The 23,770-nt window shown below is 59.4% G+C and overlaps 2 protein-coding genes across 18 annotated transcripts; one reads left to right on the top strand and one right to left on the bottom strand.

Annotated features, from left to right (window-relative positions):
* Positions 1–1,168: 1,168 nt before the first annotated feature.
* Positions 1,169–12,456, top strand: LPIN3 (lipin 3). Of its 17 annotated transcripts, XR_010615309.1 has the most exons (24): positions 1,279–1,345; positions 1,774–2,282; positions 2,361–2,539; positions 3,067–3,267; positions 3,509–3,604; positions 4,422–4,657; positions 4,836–4,943; positions 5,624–5,744; positions 5,902–6,301; positions 7,133–7,229; positions 7,333–7,496; positions 7,572–7,665; positions 7,873–7,942; positions 8,184–8,276; positions 8,706–8,767; positions 9,014–9,140; positions 9,379–9,527; positions 9,689–9,775; positions 10,210–10,362; positions 10,588–10,699; positions 10,792–10,895; positions 11,019–11,200; positions 11,561–11,693; positions 11,834–12,456. XR_010615309.1 is itself a non-coding variant. In XM_065691418.1 (22 exons), the coding sequence occupies exons 2-22, from the start codon at positions 2,009–2,011 to the stop codon at positions 11,161–11,163; spliced, it is 3,072 nt and encodes a 1,023-aa protein (XP_065547490.1). In that variant the 5' UTR covers positions 1,279–1,345; positions 1,774–2,008; the 3' UTR covers positions 11,164–12,456. The 17 variants fall into 17 exon arrangements, 6 of the variants coding, with proteins under 6 accessions (XP_065547490.1, XP_065547492.1, XP_065547496.1 ...); XR_010615313.1 differs by having other exon boundaries at positions 3,067–3,180; positions 11,019–11,693; XR_010615311.1 differs by having other exon boundaries at positions 3,067–3,264; positions 11,019–11,693.
* A 1,469-nt stretch (positions 12,457–13,925) lies between these two features.
* On the bottom strand, positions 13,926–23,067 carry EMILIN3 (elastin microfibril interfacer 3). Its single transcript, XM_065691425.1, has 4 exons — positions 22,892–23,067; positions 19,337–19,459; positions 17,207–17,454; positions 13,926–16,677 (listed from the first exon to the last, which is right to left on the bottom strand). The coding sequence occupies exons 1-4, from the start codon at positions 23,065–23,067 to the stop codon at positions 14,783–14,785; spliced, it is 2,442 nt and encodes an 813-aa protein (XP_065547497.1). The 3' UTR covers positions 13,926–14,782.
* Between the last annotated feature and the right edge of the window lie 703 nt (positions 23,068–23,770).

Here is a 23,770-nt window from a genome sequence, read left to right as displayed (position 1 = left end):
TTTCAGCTCCTGCTCCCTCTTCTCATCCCACTGGAGATAATGCAGAGCAGGGGAGTCCCCGGGGCTTGGCCACCCACTCCCTCCCTTTATGCCTTGTTAAAGACTTCCCTGCTGGGCTTTGCTTTTCTGGTGCCTCTAAAGTGATGCTCTGTGCTTCTTTGTGTCCCAAAGCTTTCCTAAGGCTGGAGGGGTGGAGGGGACATAAAAACTCACCCAAAACATCAAAAAGGCAGGAAGCCACAATGATGGAGGTGGGGAGGTGATACGGGGCTACTGGGTGCAGGACATCCTGGGGCAATGTGGGACAGGGAGGGCTGGATGTTAGGATAAGGCAGCACTGGGGGGGGGGGGGGGGGGGGCAGGTCTGTGGACCCCAGGGTGGGTGCAGGGGGTAGAGCAGGCTCCCTGTGGCCCAGCAGCAGTTGTGGGGGGTTCTGCAGGAGGGCAGGGACATTCCCTGTGTCCCAGCCGGGGCTGCCTCCCCAGGCGTGCCCAGGGCAGGGGTTGGCTGGTGTGAGAGGTCCCAGAGCCCTGGCGTGGTCCCGGTCTCAGGCTGTGCAGTGACATAAACTCACCCACATTCACACTCCCAAGGCTGCAGTTATTGAGCGGCAGATAAAATCAGAGCATCCAGAACACTGGTGCAGCCTCTTTCCTCCCTAGCAGCATCCTTCTTGCTCCTCCCTGACTGAACCTGGCCAAGATGCACCCAGTCTTACATCAAGGGCCAATTAAGTGAGCAACACAGCAACTGCCGCCCTACCCACCCTTCATGGTCCTAGTCCATATGGCACGACAGCAATCCCTATAGACCTAAGGGAGAGGGGCTTTGGGCTAAGGGCCTGTAGGGACAGGACAAGGGGGAATGGCTTTAACCTGCCAGAGGGGAGACTGAGACGAGCTCTTCTTCCCTGTGATGGCAGAGCTTTCCCAGAGCAGTGTGCTCAGCCTGTTCCAGCACCTTTTCCAGAGGGCTCAGTCCCAAGAGCCTGTGCTTTGTGTAGTTTGTGCCCTGAGGGGTCTGGAAAAGGGAAGGACTGCGTTTAGGAATTCCGGCCCGGTGGGTCAGGCAGCGGGGGGGAAGGAAGGGGCTCCATCACTGCCGGGCAGCTGCGGCTCCGCAGGGAGCAAACGAGCCGCGAACGGGACATAAGCGCCGGCTGCAGCGAGCCCGGCTGCTGCCCGGGTCCGCCCCGCGGGAGGCAGGGCCGGGCTCAGGTGAGAGGAAGGAAGCGGCAGGTACGGGAGGAGGAGCGGGGTGGGCGCTGCCGGCGGGGAGCGGCCCCGCGGGCCTGCGCTGCCTGCCCCGCGGTCGAGCGGACGCTGAGGTTCAGGAGCCGGGCAGGTAACGGGCAGGTCCCGGGCAGCTGGAGGCACTGGGAAGGGAGCGCTGCCGCAGCGGGGCCCGGCTCGCTGGTGCTGGGGCAGTACCTGGCTTGCGCTGGGGGGGGCGGTTTGCTGCAGAGGATGGGGACTGCGTTGCCTGCACAGGGAAGGTTTTCCCCCTTTTTCCTCTGTGAGAGCTGCGTGGTGAAGGGCTGGGGTCATCCTGGGGGTGAGGGTGGGGATGCCCCGGTCCTCTGCGGGGTTTGTTTGCTGAGCGTGGGTTGGTGTCCTCGGGGTGGCCTGAAAACCTTTTCTCCTACCCTGTCCACCTATTGATGTCCTTTCAGAGCGTAACTTGCTCTTTGTGCCCCTGATGGACCTGCTCCAGCCATGGTGGGGCTGAGGGCAGCAGGGAGGAGTCTGAGCCTCTTCTCTCTGTTTCTCCAGCTGTCCTGGGTGAAGCCCGCAGGGAGCTAAACTCAACAAGCCAAAAGCTGTGCCAGAGCCATCCTGTCCGCTGAGCTCTGGGGCTGAGCACAGTCCAGCAGTGTGCAGACAGAGGTTTGGGGATGGGGCTGCTGCTCCATGGGACATGAAGTCCCTGTGGGGGTGCTGGCCCTGCAGAGGGGATGAAGCCCTGCCGTGAGGCTGTGTGTGCTGCTGCGGGGCACTCCACATCACCATGAAGGTGCTGCTGAGCATAGTGCTGTTCCTGAGGGCCCTTCCCCAGCCCACACCCCAAACACCACAGGCTCTGTGGGTTTATCTGCCCAGGATGCTCCCTATGCACTTTCCGGGTCTGTGTCTATCCCGGTTGGGAGCCCACCAGCGCTGCCCTGGGAGCACTGGGGCCAGCCCAACTGTTCCCCCCCTCGCTGCAGCGAGGAGCTCTGTGCCGTGTGCTCCAGGCCCTGCAGCTGGAATGCTGCCTGTCCCGGGAAAGCTGGGCTCAGCAGGTTGGTGAGCGGCCCCGCTCGCAGCAGAGCTGCTGAAGCTTCGGGAACAGGCTCGCACTTCCCTGCATCCTGCCCTAGGGAGCCGCTGGGCTTTGGGCTGCTCCGGCTGTCAGGGAGAGGTGGGGAGCCAGAGCGTGGAGCAGGGACATGCAGACCACGTTCCGGGAGGGATGGCTGGGAACAGGACGAGGCTGAGCTTGTGCAAAACGGACCAGAGAAGCCGGGTGCCTGCACAGGGGTTGTCCTCATCCCTTTGGGTAAGGAACCAGCTCTCATCAGCCACCCCTTGGGTTGGGGTGCACCAGGGGCTGTGCTGAGAGCCCCCGGGACACTGCCATTGGCTGAGCGTGCTGCTGGCACAACAGGCTTCCTTTGGCTCACCCATGGTCTTTCTGAAGTGCTCGTCCTGTGTCCTCATCCTCTCCTTGAGGCAAGGTGGGCTGCAGAGCTCGGGAAGCCGCGTGGTGCCCAGCCCCTGGTGTGATGTGCTGACACCAAGGCTGTTGTCCTGCTGATCCCAGGTGCTGAGCTAATGGCATCTCTCCTCCAAGCTGGAGGCAATAACTTGTGCTCTGGCTTCTCCCCTGTTTCCTGGTGCTCACAGCCTTTGGCTGATCTTCTGCAAGGCCCTATGTGTGTGTGCCTCGGTTTCCCTAGGGAAACTTGCCTGTCCCCATGGGGGGGCTGTGTCTGCAGCTATGAGATGACTTCTCATGTGCTCACCTTGCATTTAGCTGCTGGAGCCCTCTTCCCCACCCAAGTCCATCCCTGTCTCTCATTGCAGTCTCAAACCATGAACTACGTGGGGCAGCTTGCTGAGACAGTCTTTGTCACGGTGAAGGAGCTGTACCGGGGCCTGAACCCCGCCACGCTGACAGGCTGCATCGACGTGGTGGTGGTGAGGCAGCCCGATAACTCCTTCCAGTGCTCCCCATTCCATGTGCGCTTCGGGAAGCTGGGCGTGCTGCGCTCCAGGGAGAAGGTGGTGAGTGGTGCCTGCCCCGGGACTGGGCTTCTCTGCACCCAGCATCTCCCATAACCTGTGGGTTATGTGGGTTATGGGTTTGAGGGAATGGGAGCCCTGTTGAAAGCGGGGCTTGCCAATGTTTGGAGAGGAGTCTGGGTGGCTGTCAGCCCTACCAGCAATCCCAGCCCATCTGCTCCCTTGGGAAGTGCCTTCCTGCTCACTGATGGGTGACGGACAGGCTTCTTCTGCCCCTTGCTAGGTCGACATTGAAGTCAATGGGGAGCCTGTAGACCTGCATATGAAGCTGGGTGACAATGGAGAGGCTTTCTTTGTCCAGGAGTCAGAGGAGAGTGAGGTTGGTGATGAAGAGCTGTTGCTGTTCTGTTCCCGCTGTGACCACCTGGAAGTGCAGGGTTGAGGTGGAAGGAGCAGGTTTGGATTGCTCTTCTTCCCTAGGGTAACTCCATTATCCCTCTGATGCTCTGTGTGTCCGGACAGGTTCCTAGTCAAAGGCAGTGTGGTGGATCTGAACGGTGGAGCACCCTGAGGGCCTGAGCATCTGAATCCCAGTCTGGCCTCCATCAATGGGCATGGCTGCTGGCCAGCCAGGCAGATACCTCGGAGCTTGGCCTCTTGGGGATCTTGTGACAGGGATGGGAGGAAGCCAGAGGCTGTGGCAGGCTGCCCACTCCACTGGGAAGCAGGATGAGACTGGCCGTGGCTTCCAGAGCTCTTGGCAGCTCCCTCCCAGGCGGACTTGTGGTCTCTGCTGGCTTGGGCTGGGTTTGAGAGCAGGGAGAGGGCTCTGGAGCTGAATCCCAGCTGCAGCCTTTGTAATTCTGGTCTTGTGGTGCCATCTCCTGCCTGCCTCTCCTTGCCCACATTAAAGATGTCTTCAGCGTGTGGCTGAATACCCCAAGGTGTTTGTGGCATCCCCGTCCCCCCCCTCCCAACTGTACGTACAGAACATTTCCTTTCAGCCCTAGCCACAAACCCACCCCCAAATTGAGAGCTCCATAGAATCATCTAGGTTGGAAAAGGCCTTTAGGATCACCAAGTCCAACTGTGGTGTTGATTGTGCTGGTGGAATATGTTGCATAGGCAAGAGCCATGAGCTGCCAGGCTGGGAAGGAGGGTGCTGGTGCTGATGGGCTCTCCCATCCCTGCTGCAGGGCAGCATCCCTTCCCACCTCTGCACGTCCCCCATCCCCATGGAGCACAGCCTGGAGGAGGAGGCTCAGCCCTCTCATGGGCAGGAGGACACCAGCACTGAAGTGACCTTGCACAGGAGGAGGCGACGCAGGAGAAAGCCCAAGAGGAAGGAAGGGTCAGACTCGCTGTTAGAAGGCTGCGAGGAGACCAGAAGTGGGATGCCCGTGGAGGAGCCATGTGAGCTGCCAGCCCCAAGGTGATCATCCCTTGCTGGTGCCCAGCAGAACCGAAACACGGGGAAAGTGTTTCCAAGTTGGACCCAGCCTCCTGTGGAGTAGAAAGCCAGTGGAAATGGGGAAGTTGAGGGTTGCCAGCTTTCCGGGAGAGAGCTGGTGCCTGCGAGCAGCATCATGGACTTCTTTCCCTCTTTGCAGTGATTCAGTGTATTTCCCCTTTTCTGATCTCCCTGAAGAAGGAACCATGTCACTGCAGTCCCCAGAGATGCACCCTTACTCTGATGGGGAGCTGGCCTCTGTGGACAGGTAATGGGCAGAGCCAAGTCACCTTGGCTTTGGTGACAGCAGGGGACATGCCTTGTGCCTAGGAGGGTGGTATGGAAAAGGGATTTGGGAGTGACAGGAGAGGGGGCCCCGTATGGTGTGGCTAGAGGAAAGCTGAGAGCCCCCAAGTAACACTTCTGGCCATGGTCACAGACACAAGGGGCCTGTGTGTGCAGGGCTCTGCTGCTGAGCTACTTCTGGACCACTGGTGGCATAGCACTGCTTCCTCAGGCATCAGCTGATGGAGTCACAGACTGGTTTGTGTTGGAAGGGACCTTAAAGCTCACCCAGTCCCAACCCCTGCCACGGGCAGGGACCCCTTCCACTGGAGCAGCTTGCTCCAAGCCCCTGTGTCCAACCTGGCCTTGAGCACTGCCAGGGATGGGGCAGCCACAGCTTCTCTGGGCACCCTGTGCCAGCGCTTCAGCACCCTCACAGGGAAGAGCTTCTGCTTAAGAGCTCATCTCAGTCTCCCCTGTTTAAGTGTGAACCCGTTAGGGTTCATCCCACAGGACTTGCTTATTTGTAAGTGACAGCCTCAGGGGGCAGAAGTGACTCTGTAGGAAAGCAGCCTTACAGGGCTCTTGGCCCTCAATGTCCTTGCAGTGAAAGCATGGGGCTGTAGAGTAGATTAGGTCTCACGCTGGCTTTTCTTCTTGCAGCCCCATCCTGAGCCATCCGTCCTCTCCCAGAAGTGATTCTGAGCTGGAGGTCAGACCCCAGGAGAGCTTTGCTCTGGGGCCTGAGTCCCACATGCAGTGGACCTGGGGAAGGCTCCCTCAGGTGAGTCCCTGCTCTTGCCCTTGTCCAGCAGCCGGTGACAGGGCTGCAGAGAGTGGAGGAGGCTGCGGCCAGGCAGCCTTGGAGGAGGTGTCCTCTAAGCAGGACTGATGCTTTGGGCAACTTCCTGTCCTCAAACCTGTTCTTCTGCTTTCCTTAGGTGAATAAATCCGAACGCGTTGAACCAGCCAAGCCCACCAAGACCATTGCTACTGCAGAAACCACAGTCTCTGCGGCACTGGCCCCAGAGGACAAGGCAACCCGTCTTGTTGCCACCTCTGAAGGTCTGGGAGCAGATCTGTCCCCAGCACGACCACAGGCCATACCCTGTTCCGCTGCTGTGCCTGTTATGGAGCCAGCACCTGCACCGCAGGATGGGAACGGCTTCCCCAGGCTGCAGCACATCCCCAGCGCTGTGAGGGCAGAGACCTCGCTGGGCACCCCCTTGCCCCCCCAGGGGGGAGGCAGGAGCGTGGCTCCCGAGGTTCAGGCAGGTGCTGCTCTGGGGCAGGTGAACTTGGAGGGCCCTGAGCCCCATCTGGGAAGCCAGAGGAGACAAGGTGGGTGGTGCGGTGGTGACTGGTGCTGCTGGGAGCCTGCGGGTGTGCCTGACCTGCATGGAGGGCCGGGTTCTTCATTCCGTGTAACTTCCCCAGCACTGCCCTGGGCACTCAAGGTGTGTTGTGTGTGCTTTGCCCTCTCCTTGTGCTACCAGCTCCTTTGTTCGGAAGAGACATCCCTCAGGTCCCCTCCTTTCAGTGGATCCCCAGGAAGCTTTCTTGCCTTGTGTTTCCTGAGGCCCATGCTTGGATGCCTCTGCTTTTTGCATGTTTAGGAGATTTCTCAGCAGTGTAGACCATACGTTAACTTGGCAGCACCTGGCCTGGCTTGTGTCTTCATCCCAAGCATCCCAAGCCAGGTGGAAAATCACAGAGCGAAGGGCGATTCCCTTGACAGTATTTAAGGGATTTTATCCTTGTTACCTGTTCTAACCAACCTCACTCTTCCAGGCAGCGTAACTTGAGAATGAAATTGTCTCCCTGAAGAAGAGACACTCGGGATTCCTCATTGGACAAAGAGGGAGATCACAAAGCGTTATCTTGCATGGTGCTAACTTCAAACAGCACCTCCATGTTGTCATAGCAGAACATAGGCCGGAGTCTGGCCCCTACTTTGTGTCCTCTTGGTGAGGGGTCTCACATCAGTGCAGGTGTCTTGTGGTACTTCTATTGCTGTTGACTTAAGGCAGCTTTTCAAATAAGAAACGAGATGCTCTCTTTAAATGGTGTACCAATATGCTAGGGGAGAATGCCATTAGCTTCCTTGGTAGATGCTGAGGTGGTTGGAAAGGACTTTCAGCTAAGCTCTCTCCCTTCTGTCTGTGCATTGAGGAGCCATCGGAAGTCCCCACGTGGCTCCCAGTGAGGTTTACCCGGCAGACCCGTCCAGCCCGGCTGAGGAGCAGGCAGCTCGGTGTTCCCCCAGGAGGTGAGGGTTGTCCCTGCTGGCGGTGCTCGGGCCTTGAGCAGTGCCCCTGCAGGAGCTGTGTCCAAAGCTATTGCTGATGCTGCCGCTGTTTGTTCTCTTGCAGTGACCCAGAGCTCAGTTCAAAGCCCGGCGCAGCCCCCAGCAGTGCTGTTTGTGCCCAGCTGCCCCGCCACGTGCCCACTGAGAGCCCCACAGCCCCGGAGCTGCTGCCCGCGGCCGCCCTGTCACTGTGCGGAGGGCTGGGGGGCAGCAGGCAGCTCTCCCATGGTAGGTGGGAGCAGAGGGGGAACTGCTGCCCCCGTGTTCTGCACCAGTGGCGTGACGCAGCCCCTGTCCCACCAGGGAAGTTCATGGAGCACGTGGTCTCCTACCAGCAGTTTGCTGAGAATCCGGGGCTCATCGATGACCCGAACCTGGTGATACTGCTCAACAAGAAGTGAGTGCCCTGCGCTTCCTGCTGCTTCCTCCCGACATCACCAGTGCGAGCCCTACAGAAACACTCCAGTAGGAGTGTGACCCCATCCCAGTGGTTATACCACGGTAGTTGTGGCAAGGGACCCTCTGGCCACACTGCAGGGTGGTGATCTGGAAACAGCCCTTGCTCCAGGAGTGGGGATGTTCCCACCCCTCTTGCTTCTTCCAGGTATTACAACTGGGCAGTGGCTGCTCCCATGGTCCTGTCCCTGCAGGCTTTCCAGAAGAACATTCCTGAGGTCAGTGGCACAATCCATTTACTGGCCATGCTTTTCAGCAGGGCTTGAGTTGTTGTAGCGGGGCTGCAAGAAGCCAAGCTGCTCATGTGGGGCTTTGTGGGCAGAGCTGAGCATTCCTCCAGCCCAGCAAACCCTGAGGTCTGTCCTTCAGAGGGACCTCAAGGTGCCTTTTAGGGTGGTCTTAGCCTGCTGGCAGCTGAGCCTCCCTGGGCTGAGGGCTGCCTTCATCCCCTGTTCACAGAGCACCATTGACCAGCTGGTGAAGGAGAAGATGCCCAGGAAAGGCAGTAGGTGGTGGTTCTCCTGGAGGAAGAGAGAATTCCCATCGGAGGAGGTGTGTTTGAGCAGCGGCTGTGACACCCATGTCCTAGGGGAGGAGCGCAGCAGGGTCCTGGGCATGGCCTCAGGCTGGATATGAGGGCAGCCAGACATGTTGGCAAGGTGGCTTGTGAAGGTTGCTGCTCTCCCCTTGGGTCTATTAATGCCTGGGCAGCAGGACAGCGCCTGGTAATGTGGTGACATGGGCCTTGTGATGGTGCCACGTGCCCTTCATGCCACAGCCCAGCCGGCACATGCGTGTGCTGGTCTCCCTGTGCAGCCACAGCACCAGGTTGTGGCTCCTCTTCCACGGAGCAGCGTCCCCCTGAAGTCAAGGGGATTCATTGTCACCTCTTCCCTGGTATCGCTGCTCAAAGTGGCAGTGAAGCAAAGCAGCTCCTGCGCTTGGCACGGGGGTGCTCATGACACCACTCTCTGCCTGCAGCAGCAGCCGAGGCCAGGGAAAGCCAATGCGGGGATGCTGCAGCCTGACTCTGCTCAGCAGAGGTGAGTGCCTCCACCCCAGGTTGCCTTTGGGAGTCTCTGCATGCTCCTGGTCTCTTCTCCTCCTAAATGACCAGATATTCCCATGTCTATGGCATGTGTGAGGGCAGAAAGGAGCTGGTCCAGCCAAGCTCCTTCATGGCTACTTCCTGGGTGGGTTGTCCTGGGTACCCTACAGATCTCTCCTGGTGCTCACAATGAAAGCTGTGGTCTGCAGAGTAAAGCCACCATGCCCTTCCCTTTGTATAGGCAGGAAGAGGAGTCATCCAGTGATGAAGAGCCCCTGTGCCCTGGGGACATATTAGCAATGGATGCTCCTGAACAGAAATCTCTGCCAACCTACAAGAAATCCCTGCGGCTGTCCTCTGAGCAAATCGTATGTACTTCACTGCTCCTTCCCTGCTTGTGTGTGGTGGGGCGAGACAACCCTCAGACAGGGATTTCTCTGCTCCTGACTCATGCTTTTATAGGACACCCATGTGTTGTGCCCTGGGTGGCTACCCTGCAGAGGTTAAAGGTCTCTGGTCTGTCTGGGTGGCAGTCTGGCCCATGGGAAGCCTTGGGCTGGCATGAACCTATGCTGATGTACCCGCTCTGTTCCTCCTACGCCCCAGGGAAGGCTGAATCTGCAGGATGGTCCTAACGAGGTGGCGTTCAGTGTGACAACCCAGTACCAGGGCACGTGCCGCTGTGAGGCCACCATCTACCTGTGGAACTGGGATGACAAGGTGGTGATCTCTGACATCGACGGCACCATCACCAAGTAAAGGGCTTTTCTCTCGCCACACATCCCTGCCCCTGCTGTTAGGGAACATGTCCTTGCAGGGCTTGTGCATGCAGCCAGGAGGGACCACAGGCCTGTCGTGGTGGGGATGGGTGCCCCACCGGCTTGCATCAGCCTAACCTGGTCTCATTTCCTTCTAGGTCAGATGCTCTTGGGCACATTTTGCCGCATCTGGGAAAGGACTGGACTCACCATGGGATTGCGAAGCTCTTCCATAAAATCCACCTGTAGGTGTTGGATCAGGTGAAGCCAGGGGGAAGCGGGAGGATGGGTGGGAGACAGCGTGGTCTGGATCCCGGACTGGTTTGGGTTGAAAGGACCTTAAAGCCCCCCCAGCTCCGCCGCTGCCATGGGCGCGGGCCCCTTCCCTGGGCTGCAGGAGCTGCGCCCGGGCTCAGCCCTCGGCCGTGGCCGCTAGGAGGCACTGTGGGCCCGCGGGTGCGGACCCGCCGTCGGCAGGAGCCCGTCGGGCCGAGCCGTGCGGCAGGGGGAGGCCGGGCTCAGCCCGGGGCCCCGTTGGGTCGCGCTGTGCCCGGGGCCGCCCGCTTGCTGAAGGGGTGAGCAGGGCCGGGCTGAGCAGGTTCGACCTCCTCGGGTTCGGAGGCGCAGGAGGCTGCCCGCCCGAGGGCACAGCTCCGAGGGCGCCCTGTTCTCCCGCTAGGAATGGCTACAAGTTCCTGTACTGCTCAGCCCGAGCCATCGGCATGGCGCACATCACCAAAGGCTACCTCAAATGGGTCAACGAGCAGGGCTGTGCGCTCCCCAAGGGCCCCATCCTGCTGGCCCCCAGCAGCCTCTTCTCTGCCTTCCACAGGTACCACATCCTGTCCTGCCAGCCCTGCACCCCGTGTCCCTGGGGATGGCACCTCCTACCCTGAGGGATGGCACAGCCTTGAGCTGTTTCTGCCCTCCCTGGAGCTGCCTGGGGAGCTCCTCATGCACAAAACCTCTCTTGCCCTTCACTTCTCTGGCCCCGGGCAGCCTGGCTGCCTGCAGTCCTGAGCAGCTGATGCCATCTGACCTCTGCTCTGTGCTCCAGGGAGGTGATTGAGAAGAAGCCGGAGGTGTTCAAGATCGCCTGCTTGAAGGACATCCAGAACCTGTTTGCCACCCAGCTGCCCTTCTATGCGGCTTTTGGGAACAGAGCCAACGTGAGCGGGTCTCGTGGGGAGCAGGGAGGACTCGGGCTGCGGCAGTGTTGCCTTCCTGCAGCTGCCATGCCTCACTAGCCTGCCTTGGGCAGGATGTCTATGCTTACAAGCAGGTTGGCCTGCCGGAGGGCCGCATATTCACAGTCAACCCCAAGGGAGAGCTGATCCAGGAGCTCACAAAAAACCACAAGTCAACGTAAGCAATGGGCCTGGTCCTCGGCATCTTCGGGTTATCCTGGCTTTAACCCCCAGAAGCATCTCCTGGGGTAGAAACCAAAACCCCAGTGACCTCAATGCAACTTCTCTCTTGCCCCCATAGGTACGAGCGGCTGTCGGAGCTGGTGGAGCTCATCTTCCCTCCCCTGGGCCAGAGCGGGAGCGTGGCCCTGGTGTGCCCGGAGTACAGCCACTTTGCCTACTGGAGATCCCCACTGCCTGCTGTTGACTTGGACGCCTTCTCCTGACCTCGTTACCTGTGGAGACCTGACCCAGGGCTCTCTTGTGCGTTCTCTGCCAGGATGGGATGCTCCAGATGCCTCTGCTCATCCCTGCTTGCTGCTCAGGCACTTTGCACTTCTCACAGGGGTCATGTTCTGCACTAGAAACACTCATCAGGGGTCCAAAGGGCTCTGACTCTGCACAACCTGCATTTAACTAAAATGAAACTCCTGTGAGCTGGGTCCCTGCTTAACGTTCTTAAGACCTTTAAAGCCTGGCTCTTCATTAAAAGTGGTGGTGGGTCACTCACTGTCTTATTGATGAGCATAACTATTGCTTCCTTCAGTATGACCGGTGTTCCCACCAGTCCAGCTACCTGCAGGTTGGATGCTGGTGGAGTGAAGCTGTCTTGTGGCTTAACAGCTTGTTAAGGTGGCTGGAAGCTGTTTGGAGCCTGAGTGTTCTTCACTAATAGCAATTACCCTGCGCTGCCTCGTTTGCTGTAGCCCTGTGCGTGGAAGTGGGAGCCAGGCTCTGTGCCCTTCTACAACTGTGGGTGAGTTTGTACCAAGTGACCTGCCAGGAGCATCATCCTGGTGGCGATGAGGGCAGGACCTGCTCCAGCTTCCTTGGCCTATGGAGCCAGGGCACTAGAAAAGGACTTTTCTTTCTTTTCCCTCTTTCTTCTGCCTTCAGGTGCTGGTGCAAACCTCATTTCATGCAGGAAGCAAAGCCTGGTTTTATGTGCATGGGGTGAATCTCCTGCTTCAGTCTCATGCTAGGGCAGGAGCTTGTTCCTGTGCCCTGGAGTGGAGCATTCAAGGAAAGCTTGGCTGCCTCAAAGCGGGTTTGGGTTGGGACTCAACCAGCTTGTACTGGGTGAGGGACCTGTCCCAGCCTGGTGCCCGGCTCTGGGAGCTCTCAGCTGTGACTGCATAATCTGAACCAGGCAGGAGCACTGCTGAGCTCATGGCCCAGCCTGGCATCCCCGTTCTCCTTCCTGTATCACTGGTGTGAGTGTGAATCTACTCTGCCTGTCCTGTGGTGCAGCTCTGCTCTCCTGCAAGCCCCTCCCGTCACTGTGGTCTGCAAACCTCAGCAAGAAATACTTTATTTTTGCCTTTTCCAGTACAAACACGTTTTCAGCTTTAAAAATCTGAACAAATGTACAAGGTTTTAAACACAATAAAACACAGCCTTTTACCAGCATCACTTAGCAACGGCCTCGGAGCACTGCCTGTGCAAGGACAGCCCCACGGGCACCATCTCCTTTCCTCTTTGCAAGCAAAACCACAATAAAAATGCCCTATTTTCCTTCACTTTTTAAACACGAATAGCTGAGAACTGAAATACAAACTGTCCATAGCTTCAAGTGACTTGTCAGGTATAGTCCAAATATAGCACCATTTTCCGGAAGGTCAGACTTCTTCCTTGTCCTGGGTTTGTTATGGCCAGTCCTGCTCCCTCTGTGCTGGAGGCAGCCAATGCTGTTGAGCTGCTCTGCCCCAGCCTAGGAAGGGGGAGCCTGGCCCTTGGCTTGGCCTTCTCTTTGGTTGTTCTCTTTGCAGTCTGTTTTCTCCCTGTTGTGAGAGGATGGGGATGGGGCTTGGGCAGGATGCTCCAGTGGGATGAGGGTTGCCTTGAGCCTCCTTCCTTGGATTGGGGAAAAAGCCTTGGGTTTTGTTGTCCTCAAGCAGGTTTTGCAGGATGGCCAAAGGCAGCTGGAGGTTGCTCCTCCGCTGGAGAAGTGTTCAGTAGCTGCAGCACGGCTCCAAATCAGCAAAGCCCAGGGCAGCAGGAGTGGATTCCAGTGCTCGGAGCGTCTGGCAGCCTTCTGAGCTGGTGGGGATAAGTGAGTGGTGGGAGACCAGGTCCCCTCTCCATCTCACACAGCTGGACCTTGATCCCCTGGCAGGGGAAAGAGCTTCTACCACATCAGGGTAACACAAGGTGGCCACAGTGATCCCTGCTGCCCTCCCCAGCCTGGAAGCATCTGTTCCAGGGAGTTCATCCAGTTTCTAAGGAGGAGAAAAGGCATCCAGATACATCTCTGCTTTGTGCTGGTCAGAGCACAGAGCTGCCCCTTTATGGGGTGGTGGAGCAGGCACAGCCTGGTGAGGGTGATGAGTACCGGGTGGAAGCTAAAGGCAAGCTGGTGTGGAAGGGTCCATGAGCTGCAGTGCTGAGCTGATAGAAAACCATGTTTCTCTGCTATAAAGTGCCCGAGCTGGGTAGATGGAGGCTTCCTTTCTTCTTCATCCTTTCTGGTAGTGAAGTCCGTGTTGGCTGAGCAGCAGGGGCCATCCATGCCAGGCTGCCTGGGAGAGGTGGCTTTTGTGAGCCACAGCCACACAGTCCAGGCTCCGGCTCCATAGGGCAAGGCTGGAGTTGCTCGGGAGCATGTTCAGTGTTTTCCAGCCTGCCTGTCTGTGGAAGAACAGCCAGGCTGGCTGTGTAAATCACGGCTTCTTCAGTCCCAGGCTGAGCTGAGGTCTCAAGATGTCTTCTCAAAGGTACCCCGCTCCGCACTGGTGTGGGTCCCCAGGGCTGCTGGCATCCCCGTGAGCTCAGAGGAACATGAGGAGGATGCAGGCTCCTGCTCTGCACAGGGAGAGCCTCACACTCAGCCCCTGGACCCGCTGCAGCTCTCCTGCCCTGGCATGAGATGTGGAAAACCATGTTCACAGTTTCAGTGATAAAACAGGAAAGAAGCAGAGCTGGAGGACAGGGCTGCTCCATGCCCAGCTCCTGCAGAGGCTTATGGACACATGTCTCCTGGGGGAAGACACAGGTTTTCCATAACCCTTCGTATCAGCCCCAGGTGTAAGCAGTGAGCACAGCACAGTGGGACTGCAGGACATGGATGTCCTGAGGGACAGGTTTTAGCTGCTCAATTGGTTCTTCAAAATACAGCAGGGGACACGTGGACAGCAAGAGGAGACTGCAACCAGCTGAGCACCATAGCAAGTGATTGTTCAAAAATACACATACACATACCATACACCTATATATGCATGTGTGTGTTTTCCTAATGCAGATCCTCACATGCTCCGTAAGGACAATGCACAGTGTAAATGGATTTACGGTACACGAGGTGGGCTGCTGTCTCAGAGGGGGAAGGCAGCTCCCAGGGGATGTGTGGACACGTGTGCTCTCTGAGATCCACAGTTCCTGTGGTGAGTTTTGTTCCCTGTACGGAGCCCTGGCTCTGCTCAGTCCCTTCATTAAGATGCAGGTGGTCTTCGGGTCAGAGAACCTCTATTCCTCAGCTGGTAACTACAGGGGTTTAATCTTCAAGAAGTGATAAATCCACACAAATAAAATAAACACCCCCCCCTTCTGATTCCAGCTTCCTCCTGAATTGTCCTTCTGGGGTCATCAGCCCAGGAGCCAAAGCAATGCCCCAGCCAGAGCGGTGATGCTGCTGCACCAGCGTCAGGGCTGGTGGGTACCGATGGGCACGTTATGGAGGAGCGGAGCAGACAGGATTGAAAATAAAAATAAAGGGGTTGTAGCAGCTTTTAATTTATCCTTTCATTTAAAAAAATATCCCAAGAGCCGTTGTCCCGTTGGAGCAAGTCTGTGTGATGGAAGTTAATCCTGTCCTGCACAGGGAGGAGAAGGAAGAAGCGCGTGGCAACGCGGCTAATGCTGCTTCCCCTGCACCTGCTCTTCCAAGTGGCCAACCTGCTCAGCCAGCTCGGAGACCTTGGCCTGGCAGTCCATCAGGTTGTCCTTCAGTCCCGTTATTTCCTGAGAGTGGGCAACCAGGGTCCCGTTCATGTGGTCCATGTAGTCCCACAGGCTGCCCGTGTGTTTCTCCAGTTCATCCCTGACGCCATCCAGGCTTCCCGTGATGGCTCCCAGCCTGCCACAGGCGCTCTCCACGCGGGCCACCCGGTCATCAAAGTGAGCAATCTCCTTCTGCAGGTCATGGGCCACGTTCTTGCAGGAGCTCAGGTCGTTGATGATCCTGGCTTTGAGTCGCTCCAGGTCTCCCTTGAGGTTGAGGACACGCCGGTTGCTGAAGAACAGTTGGGAGCCTTGGTCATTGACTTTCTCCTGGATGGAGTGGACCTCATCCTCAATCTTCCGCTCGTGCTCATCCAGCGAGGAGTTGACGTGTGTCACGGTGTCCGAGTACTGGGAGACGGAGTCCTTGAGCCCCGTCAGGGACTTGCTCACGGTGTTCAGGTTGATCTTCAGCAGGGTGATCTCCCCTTGCAAAGCCCCCGATGCTTCCTCCTCGATCCGGCGCTGGATCTCCAGGATGGTGGCGTTCAGCTTGCGCAGGAGGTCGTAGTTGCTGTCCATGCGCAGGAGCAGGTCCTGGTTCTTGTTCTGGCAGTCTTCGATCTCGGTGCGGAAGGTCTCCACGTCTTTGGAGGCGGAGCTGCAGCCCAGGGTACAAGTGCTCTCCAGCGTGACGAGGCGATTCTGCAGCACCTCCAGTGCCTCCTCTGTCCGTTTCCTCATGCTGGCGAGCTCTCCCTCCAGCACGGGCACCGCCGCGCCATCCATTCCCATGGGAGAGCTCACGTTGTTCAGCTCCCCCACGATGGTCATGAACCTGTCCTCCAGGGTCTGCATTTTGTCTTCAAAGGCAGTCCTCATGCCGTCCACCTCTGCCACCACCGTGCCTCTCATGCTGTCCTCTATACCAGAACAGCAGCTCCCCGTTTCTCTCTCTGTAGCATTGAGTCTGGCTTCCAGGTCTTCAAAGCGCCCTTCAAAAAGGTTCCCTAGGGTGACAGTGGAGATTTCTCCATCCAGCCGGGAATGCAAGTTCTTCTGGGACTCGGAGATGCTGTGGAGGCCCTTCTCAAGGATGTTCATGCGATCGGTGAGGTAGTCCAGGTTGCTGCAGCAGCTTTCCACCACTGTCAGCCCTTGGATCTGGGTCTCCAGCTGGGAGATCTCTTTTTTGATCTCGAGCTCCTTCCCATCCAGCGTCTGCTGCAGCCGCAGGTTGGCAGCTTTCTCCTCCTCGCACTGCTGCCGCACCTCCTGGATCCGGAAATCACACGTGCTCTGGAGCTTGCCCAGCTTCTTCTCGAAGCCGTCGAGCAGCTCCCCACGCAGGTTGCTCAGCCTCGTGTCCACGTACTCCTCCAGCAGGTCGATGGAGGTGAGGGGCGAGGGCCGGGCTGACTCCAGCAGATGCTTGATCTGCCCGTCGTGGTCCAGGACCATGCCGCGCACCTCCTGCAGCAGATCTGCCTTGGTCTTCAGCACGTCGCTCACCTCCGTCACCTTGGTCAGGATGTCGCCCACGGGAGGGAACGCGGTGATGTCGGCTTTGTCCGCCGCATCCACCAGGCCGTCGGGAATGATGCCGAAGCCCACCGTGGAGTCCGGCGTGCCGGGGCTGTTCATCAGCGAGCCGATCATCCTGGTGGTGTCCTCCTGGATGGCGAGGCGCAGGCGGTCGCCCAGCCCGCTCACCATGGTGTGCAGGCTGTCGTAGGACTGGGAAAGGCGCCTCACCTCCTCCTCCAGCCGGTCCAGGCGGTCCCCGAAGAGCCCCGGCAGCTTCCTGCCTGCACAGGGAAAGGAACAGAGTCAGGGCTGGTGTTCCTCCAACTTCCCTCCTTGGCTACCTCCTAGATGAGAGTCCTTTCCCATACTAACATTAGTTCCTGCATCCCTCTTAGTGCCATGCCAGGGAGCTATCAGCCCACCCTTCCTCCTTTCCTCTACATCTCTTCTTAAGCTGATCAGGAAACCCTCTTTCTCCTTGGGATCAAGCCCTCTGTTCAACAGCAGGTGATGAGAGCAGCCTGGGGGAGCTTTGTCTTGAGACACACTCTGTTGACCCCCAAAATTAATGGGTAATGCTTTAAAGCAATGAGGGAAATTTTGCAGCCGCACATTTTGAAACAAACGACATTTAAGAAGCAAGTGATCCTCAAAGCAATCAGTGCCAGATCTCGGATCAGAGAGCACATCATCCACTGATGGTTTGCCAAATTCATGTCCTGTGCTGGAACAGCACAGAGAGAACCAGGAGGTGTGAGAGCACGCGGTGGTGTGGTAACCCGGGGATGTGCAGCAGGAGCGAGATCTCACCATACTGATTCTTCTTTGGTCCTGGAAACAGGTCAGGGTGGCTTTTGGGATAGGGAGGAAGCCTGGGGATTGGAAACATCTTCTGCCCAGGAGGCACCTTGGGGCTGGGCTGCTGGGGCAGGAGGCCGGGTTGGTCAGTGGGGCTGTCGTGGCACCCTTCTCCCATGAAGCCGGGGCAGCACCTCCAGGCCAGCTCAGTCACTGTCTTGTACCCAATCTTGTATTTGGGCCTGAAGAAGGTGCGGTACCTTTCCAGGAGAGGGGAGCAAGAGAGAAATCAGGTTAGAGAAGCAACCTCTGCGTCTAGCAGTAGAGAAGAGGGGGGTCATGGGTGCAAGGGAAAACCTGGCTGAGACCCTTGTCCTGCGCCTGTGGACCATGGCCCACCTCCTCCAAGAGCTCTTGCTGCACCGTGGGTCAGTGTAGCTGCGCAGTGCCTGGCCAGGGACAGAGCTCATCACACCACAACAACAGAAACCGTGCGCACCCTCCCCAGGCCCGGCCCACGAGGTCTGACAGCACATAGAGAAGGAATAGACCTCCCCAGCGGGCTGGCAACGCGGACAGACAAGCCTGAGAACCAGCCCGGGGTGAGGAGGGACTGTCTGAGCAGAGCCGTTAGTCCTGAACCTGTGGATTCCGGTGAGGTGCTTTGGTTGGAACTGTTTTTAACCGGAGACTCCCCTTGTTAATTTGGAAAATCACAAATGTTTTTATTGCTTTGGCCTCTGGCCCCACAGATGACCACTGTGACAGACGACAGTCTGGCACCTTTTGGCCCGGGAGAGCACAAGATCATAGATGCCCAGGCTGGTTTGTGCCAACACAAACCTTAAAGCTCCTCCAGCTCCAACCCCTGCCACAGGCAGGGACCCCTTCCACTGGAGCAGCTTGCTCCAAGCCCCTGTGTCCAACCTGGCCTTGAGCACTGCCAGGGATGGGGCAGCCACAGCTTCTCTGGACACCCTGTGCCAGCGCCTCAGCACCCTCACAGGGAAGAGCTTCTGCCTAAGAGCTCAGCTCAGTCTCCCCTCGGGCAGGTTCAAGCCATTCCCCTTGGCCTGTCCCTACAGGCCCTTGTCCCAAGCCCCTCTCCAGGTTCCCTGCAGCCCCTTTAGGCACTGGAGCTGCTCTCAGGTCTCCCCTTCAGGAGCCTTCTCTTGTCCAGGCTGCCCCAGCTCAGCTCTCTCAGCCTGGCTCCAGAGCAGAGCTGCTCCAGCCCTCGCAGCATCTCCGTGGCCTCCTCTGCCCTCGCTCCAGCAGCCCCACGTCCCTCTTGTGCTGCTGCCCCAGAGCTGGATCAGGGCTGCAGGGGGGGTCTCCCCAGAGCACAGCAGAGGGGCAGGATCCCCTCCCTGAGCTGCTGCCCACGCTCTGGGGGTGCAGCCCAGCACACGGGGCGGGGGGTCTGGGCTCAAGTGCAGGCTGAAGCCAGGTCATGGAGGGCTTCTCCTCACCCAACACCCCACGTCCTTCTCCTCAGGGCTGGGATGAAATGATTCGTGAGCTGATGGCCCAAGTGTGTGAAAGAGGCATTTCCCTCTCGTGTGATGCAGCATCTGAGGCTGTGCAGAAAACTCAGCTGCAGGTCCAGAAAATGCCCTGTTTTCACCCCAGTTTTGTTTGAAGGGCTGGAGGGGTCGAGCAGCGGGCACTGCAGGGATGGGAGCTGCTCTGGGGATCTCCATCACAGGTACCAGCAACTGCAGGATGTCCTCAAAGTCCCTAAATGCTGCTAAAACACTTGGGAAGAAAGGACCTTCGAAGCTCATCCAGTCCAACCCCCTGCAATGAGCAGGGACATCTTCAACTAGAGCAGAGTGCCCAGAGCCACATCCAGCCTGGCCTGGGATGTCGGCAGGGGTGCACCCCACCAGCTTCCCAAGGCTTCCTGATTTAATTCTGATCAGGGATAGATCTCCCTGCCCCTCCTGACAGATCCCATCCTGCTTCCTCCCTGCACCCCTGCCCTGCACTGCCTGCCTCCCCCAGGAAAAGCCCTTCAGCCCCTTTTGCTGTGCTCTTAAGAGCAGGGTTCATGGTCAGATGGGTGGCACGGGGCTTCTGGAGCCCGAGGAGAGCTGTGGCCTGTTGGGAAGGGAGCCATGGCCCGGGGTCCCCCATACTCACAGCACTTTCCCCGGGCACTTGGGTCCCCAGCTGCACTTGTGGTACTCAGCCTTGACGTAGCTCTCGGCCCCGTCCTGCAGCACGCACGTCACATTGCGCTGCACCACGTAGGCACAGTAGCTCCTGCGGGGAAGCACAGGGAGACCACCATCAGCCTGGCACCCAGCAGCACCCGGCTGTGCAGCCCATCCCAGGCTGCTCTGCATGACCCTGCTGCTGGACCCCCCAGCCCACACATTGGGAACAGGGAGAGCGGAGGGGCCTGGGGAGAGCAGCGAGTGGGGATGGAGCAGGGTCCCCAGTGCCAGCCTGCTGCTGGGTGCCTGGGCTGGGTTATGAACTGGGTCCCAGCACCCAGCTCCAAGCACTGCCCAATCCCACCAGCCCCGTGGTGCCATCCCCAGCAATGCAGAGGAGCTTCCTCAGCCCACGGGGGCCCAGGCACCTCTCCTCTGGTTTAAGGGGTGTAGCTGTGTTGGTGCTGGGAGCAGGCTGAGCACCCTCACCTCTGAGGTGCTGCTGTGTATGGGAGGCTGGGCGCTGAGGGCAGTTGCTGCTCTCACAGTCATGGCCACGTTGCTACCAGTGCACAGGTCACCCAGAGCCTCAGAGCTGGGCTGTGCTGGGCGCATCATGGCCTGGGAGGACACAGCAGAACCCCACTGGCAGCAGCAGTTATGGGAACAGCATGCCAGAAATGGCTCCAGCAGCATCTGGCAGTGGCGATCTGTCCTTCTGGGGTGCTGCCAGCCCAGAAGCCTTTGGACCTTGCCATGGGTACTGTCACACTGGACCACGTGTGATGCTACAGTGAGCAGAGGAAGAGAAGGTGCTGGCTGGCTGCTCTGTGGGGCTGCAGCAAGGCAGCTCCCTCCACCAGGGAGGCAGGAACAACCCAGGTCCCAGGTGGGATGGAGGCTGGAAACTTCCTCAGGCTTCTTGGATGGAGGGTGCATGGAGCGGAGTCTCTTCCCTCTTGCCATGGTGCCTGCAGCCAGCTCCATGCACACTGACCTCTCCTGAGCTGAGCAGCAAACCCAGGCACCGAGGATGAGGTGTCTGGGAGGAAGGCTGCGTGGGAAGGATGCAGGAGCACTGGTGGGACAGATGGAGATCAGGTCTGCTCCGGCTGAAGGCAGCGCTGCTGCAGGAGCAGATGGACTTGGCCCACAGGGGCAGAGACAGCAGGGATGTGAGGTGAGGGAGGGATTAAGGACGCAGGGACGTGGCAGACGGCAGAGCGGGAGAGGAGGACGCAGGCACACAGAGCAGGGCTCAGGCAGGAGCAGATGGGCTGGCGTGAGGTGCTCAGTGGCGCGGGAGGGCCCAGCTCCCCCCGGGGTCACTGCAGCTCAGCTGGGAAGCAGCCGGAGCTCCCTGGCATCACCATGGCATGGCCTGGGAGCAGCCTTGGCACCGACCAGAGGAAGGAGCTGCAGGGCCTCAGGGCAGCTCTCAGGGGCTTGGCAAGGACGATGGTGCCAGTGGCACTGAGACACCTCTGCCAGGCAGAGGTGAGGGAAGGGACCGGGACAGCCACGACAGAGCAGAGCGGCCCTGGGAGAAGGACTAAGGTGCCTCCTGCCTGGGGGAGCGAGTGTGTATGTGTGTGCATGTGGGTGTGCACGTGTGTGTGTGTGCACAGGGATGTGCACGTGTGTGTGTGTGCGTGTGGGTGTGCACGTGTGTGTGTGTGCATGTGGCTGTGCACGTGTGCGTGTGTGCACAGGGATGTGCACATGTGTGTGTGTGCATGTGGCTGTGTGTGTGTGTGTGCACAGGGATGTGCACGTGTGTGTGTGCCTGTTGCTGTGCGTGTGTGTGTGCACAGGGATGTGCACATGTGTGTGTGTGCACAGGGATGTGCACATGTGTGTGTGCCTGTGGCTGTGCATGTGTGTGTGTGCACAGGGATGTGCACATGTGTGTGCCCACACACGGGGAGTGTGTGCAGCCCTCCCACTGTCACCCTCTGGGGACAGAGCAGCAGGGCTCTGGCTCATCTTGAGTGCAGAAAGAGGTGAAGGAGAGCCAAGCAATGATGGCAAACATGTGAAGACAAAGTACAGCCCCTGCCCATGCCAAGACCCACCACAAGCCCTCCATTGCCCCCAGTCCAGCTCCTCTGCCTCCAACAGCCCTTTGGAGCTCCCTCCATGAAGCAGCAAGGTGTGAGCAGGCTTATCCTCCCTCCACACCCAGCTCTCTCTGCTACCTCCCAGCAGGGACCCCCCTCCCACATCCCCAGTGCATCCCCCTGGGAGCAGCACCAGCACCTCTATCCCGGCCCTTGCTGAGGGCTGTCTTTGCTCCCCTGGGATGGGCACTCCTGGCATTCCCAGCCTGCCCAGATGCAGGGGAGAGACCGCCAGGCTCAGAGTGTGTGCAGGGATCCGAGCTGCTCCCGGCACTTCCAAAAGTGAATCATTTATCTGAGCACTGGGCCACAGAGAGCACAGGCGATCCACTTTTCTTAGCTGGAGAGAAGGGAGATCATGTGTGAGTGTGCATGTGGAAACTTAGAATCACTGTCTATCCAGAGATCCAGGACCTGCTCGCAGACTGTAAACCCCTTCTGCGTGCAAGCTGGTAGCCAACATGGGCAGATCTACTGGCCGCTGCTAATGAACACTGCCTACCTGCGGCAGCTTGGGGAGGGTGGTTCTGGCTCTCTCTCCCCCTCAGAACCCCCTTTCCCTCTCACGCACCTGAGCTGCAGTTTTATAGCTCCAGCCCGATGCTTTAGGAGTGAGCAGCTGGAAAATGTTACGGGGTTTAGAAAGCTCCTACTGGCACTGCCAGTATTGTTCGTCTCAATGTTACTTTATTCATTTCAGCTTGCTCATAACACCACATCCTCCCCTTCCCAAAGCAGCCTCACAGAAACGGTTCTAGCGAACAAGGGGGGAAGGAAGCGACCTCCCCCCCCCCCCCCCCCAGTAACAGGCCTTTTGCAATTGAATGGAAAAAGTCTATAGTGCGTGTATAAAGCCCACATTCCTCCTCTGCTGAGTTTTCCAGGTTACTTGAAAACCTATTTGATCTCCACCGAGTCTGTGCTTTACAAGCAAATGAGCAAATTCCCTCCAAGCCAATCCGTGTTTCCATGCGGAGGTCTGTGCACAGCCACCCCCCCCCCCCCCCCCCGCGCATCTCCCCCATGCCCATGTCCTGCAGAACAGGTACATGCACCTACCCCGTTAACACACACGGGCACCCCCGCGCCCCCCGCAGCCCTGTCCCCCGCAGGACCGCAGCGCGCCCGACCTCTCCCCCCCACCGTCCAGCGCTGAGCCCCCCCGTCCTGCCCTGCCCACCTGCCCCCGGCACCGCTCCCCAGCAAGGGCTGCCCTCGGGGGTGCTGCCCACGGCCGGTACCGCGGGTGCCGTACCCACCGCGGAGGCTGACGCTGACCCCAGAGGCGCTGCCCGTCCCCGGTGCCCACCGTCTGTGCCCGGCAGGGATGCCCAACGGGCCCCGCCGGTACCCAGGGCCGACGCCGGCTCCTGGTACGCGCCGGGTCTGTTGCGCGGCCGCGCAAGGCGATCTCTTACTTGTGCTTGCCTACGGGCTTGCCGGGGCCGAGCTGCGGGCTGGAGCCGGCCGTGTAGAGGCTGTACCTGCCGCCGTAGGGCAGGGCGGCCGCGGGCGGGTAGAAGGCACCCTTGGCGTCGGCGAGGGCCAGCAGCGTCCCCAGCGAGAGGCAGAGCAGAGCCCCGCGGCGGCGCATGGTCCCGGGCCCGGCGGCGGCGGAGCGGGACGGGACGGGGCGGGACGGGGCGGCCGCTGCGGAGGGGACCGGAGCGCCGCCCGCTGCGCCCTGCCCTGCCCTGCCCTGCCCTGCCCTGCCCGGCCCGGCCCGGCCCTGCCCGGCGGCACACGGGGCTCCGCCGCACGCCCGACCCCTTTTGTACGGCGGCGGCGGCGGGGCGGGCCGCGCTCCTCCTCCCGCCCTCCCGCAGCCGCCGACCCCCGGCCCCGCGGGAGGGCAGACAAAGCGCGGCCCCCCCGGAACCCTCCCGCGCAGCCCCGGGGCTGCAGCGCGACCGGAGGGGCCCGGGGGGCTGCAGCACCCCCGAGCCGCGCCGGGGCTGCCCCTTCCCCGCTGCCCCCAGCACGGGCCCTGGTCCCCCCCAGCCCCTGCCCTGCTCTGCCTCACTCGCGGGAGGAGAAAGGCAGGAGGGACCTTGGCTGTGCCCTTCGGCGTGTTTGGCCCGAGGCGGTGCCGCTGGAGACCCACAGCTCCGTCACCTGGCCTGATGGAGCCGCACCACCAAGGTCCCAGCAAACCCGGCATCTGCGGTTTGCGGGGAGGGGAAGCGGGAAGCGATGCTGGTTTGGAGCTTGCATCAGCCCTGCCCAGTAGATCTTTGGTGCCAGGCTCCAGGAGGGATGAGGGAATCCCTTGTTTCACTACAGAGCCATGGATCTCC

The sequence above is a fragment of the Lathamus discolor genome, chromosome 11 (genome assembly GCF_037157495.1).
Source record: "Lathamus discolor isolate bLatDis1 chromosome 11, bLatDis1.hap1, whole genome shotgun sequence".
NCBI lineage: Eukaryota > Metazoa > Chordata > Aves > Psittaciformes > Psittacidae > Lathamus > Lathamus discolor.
Note: the sequence above shows the minus strand (reverse complement) of the source record. Positions and strands in the feature narration are given on the sequence as shown.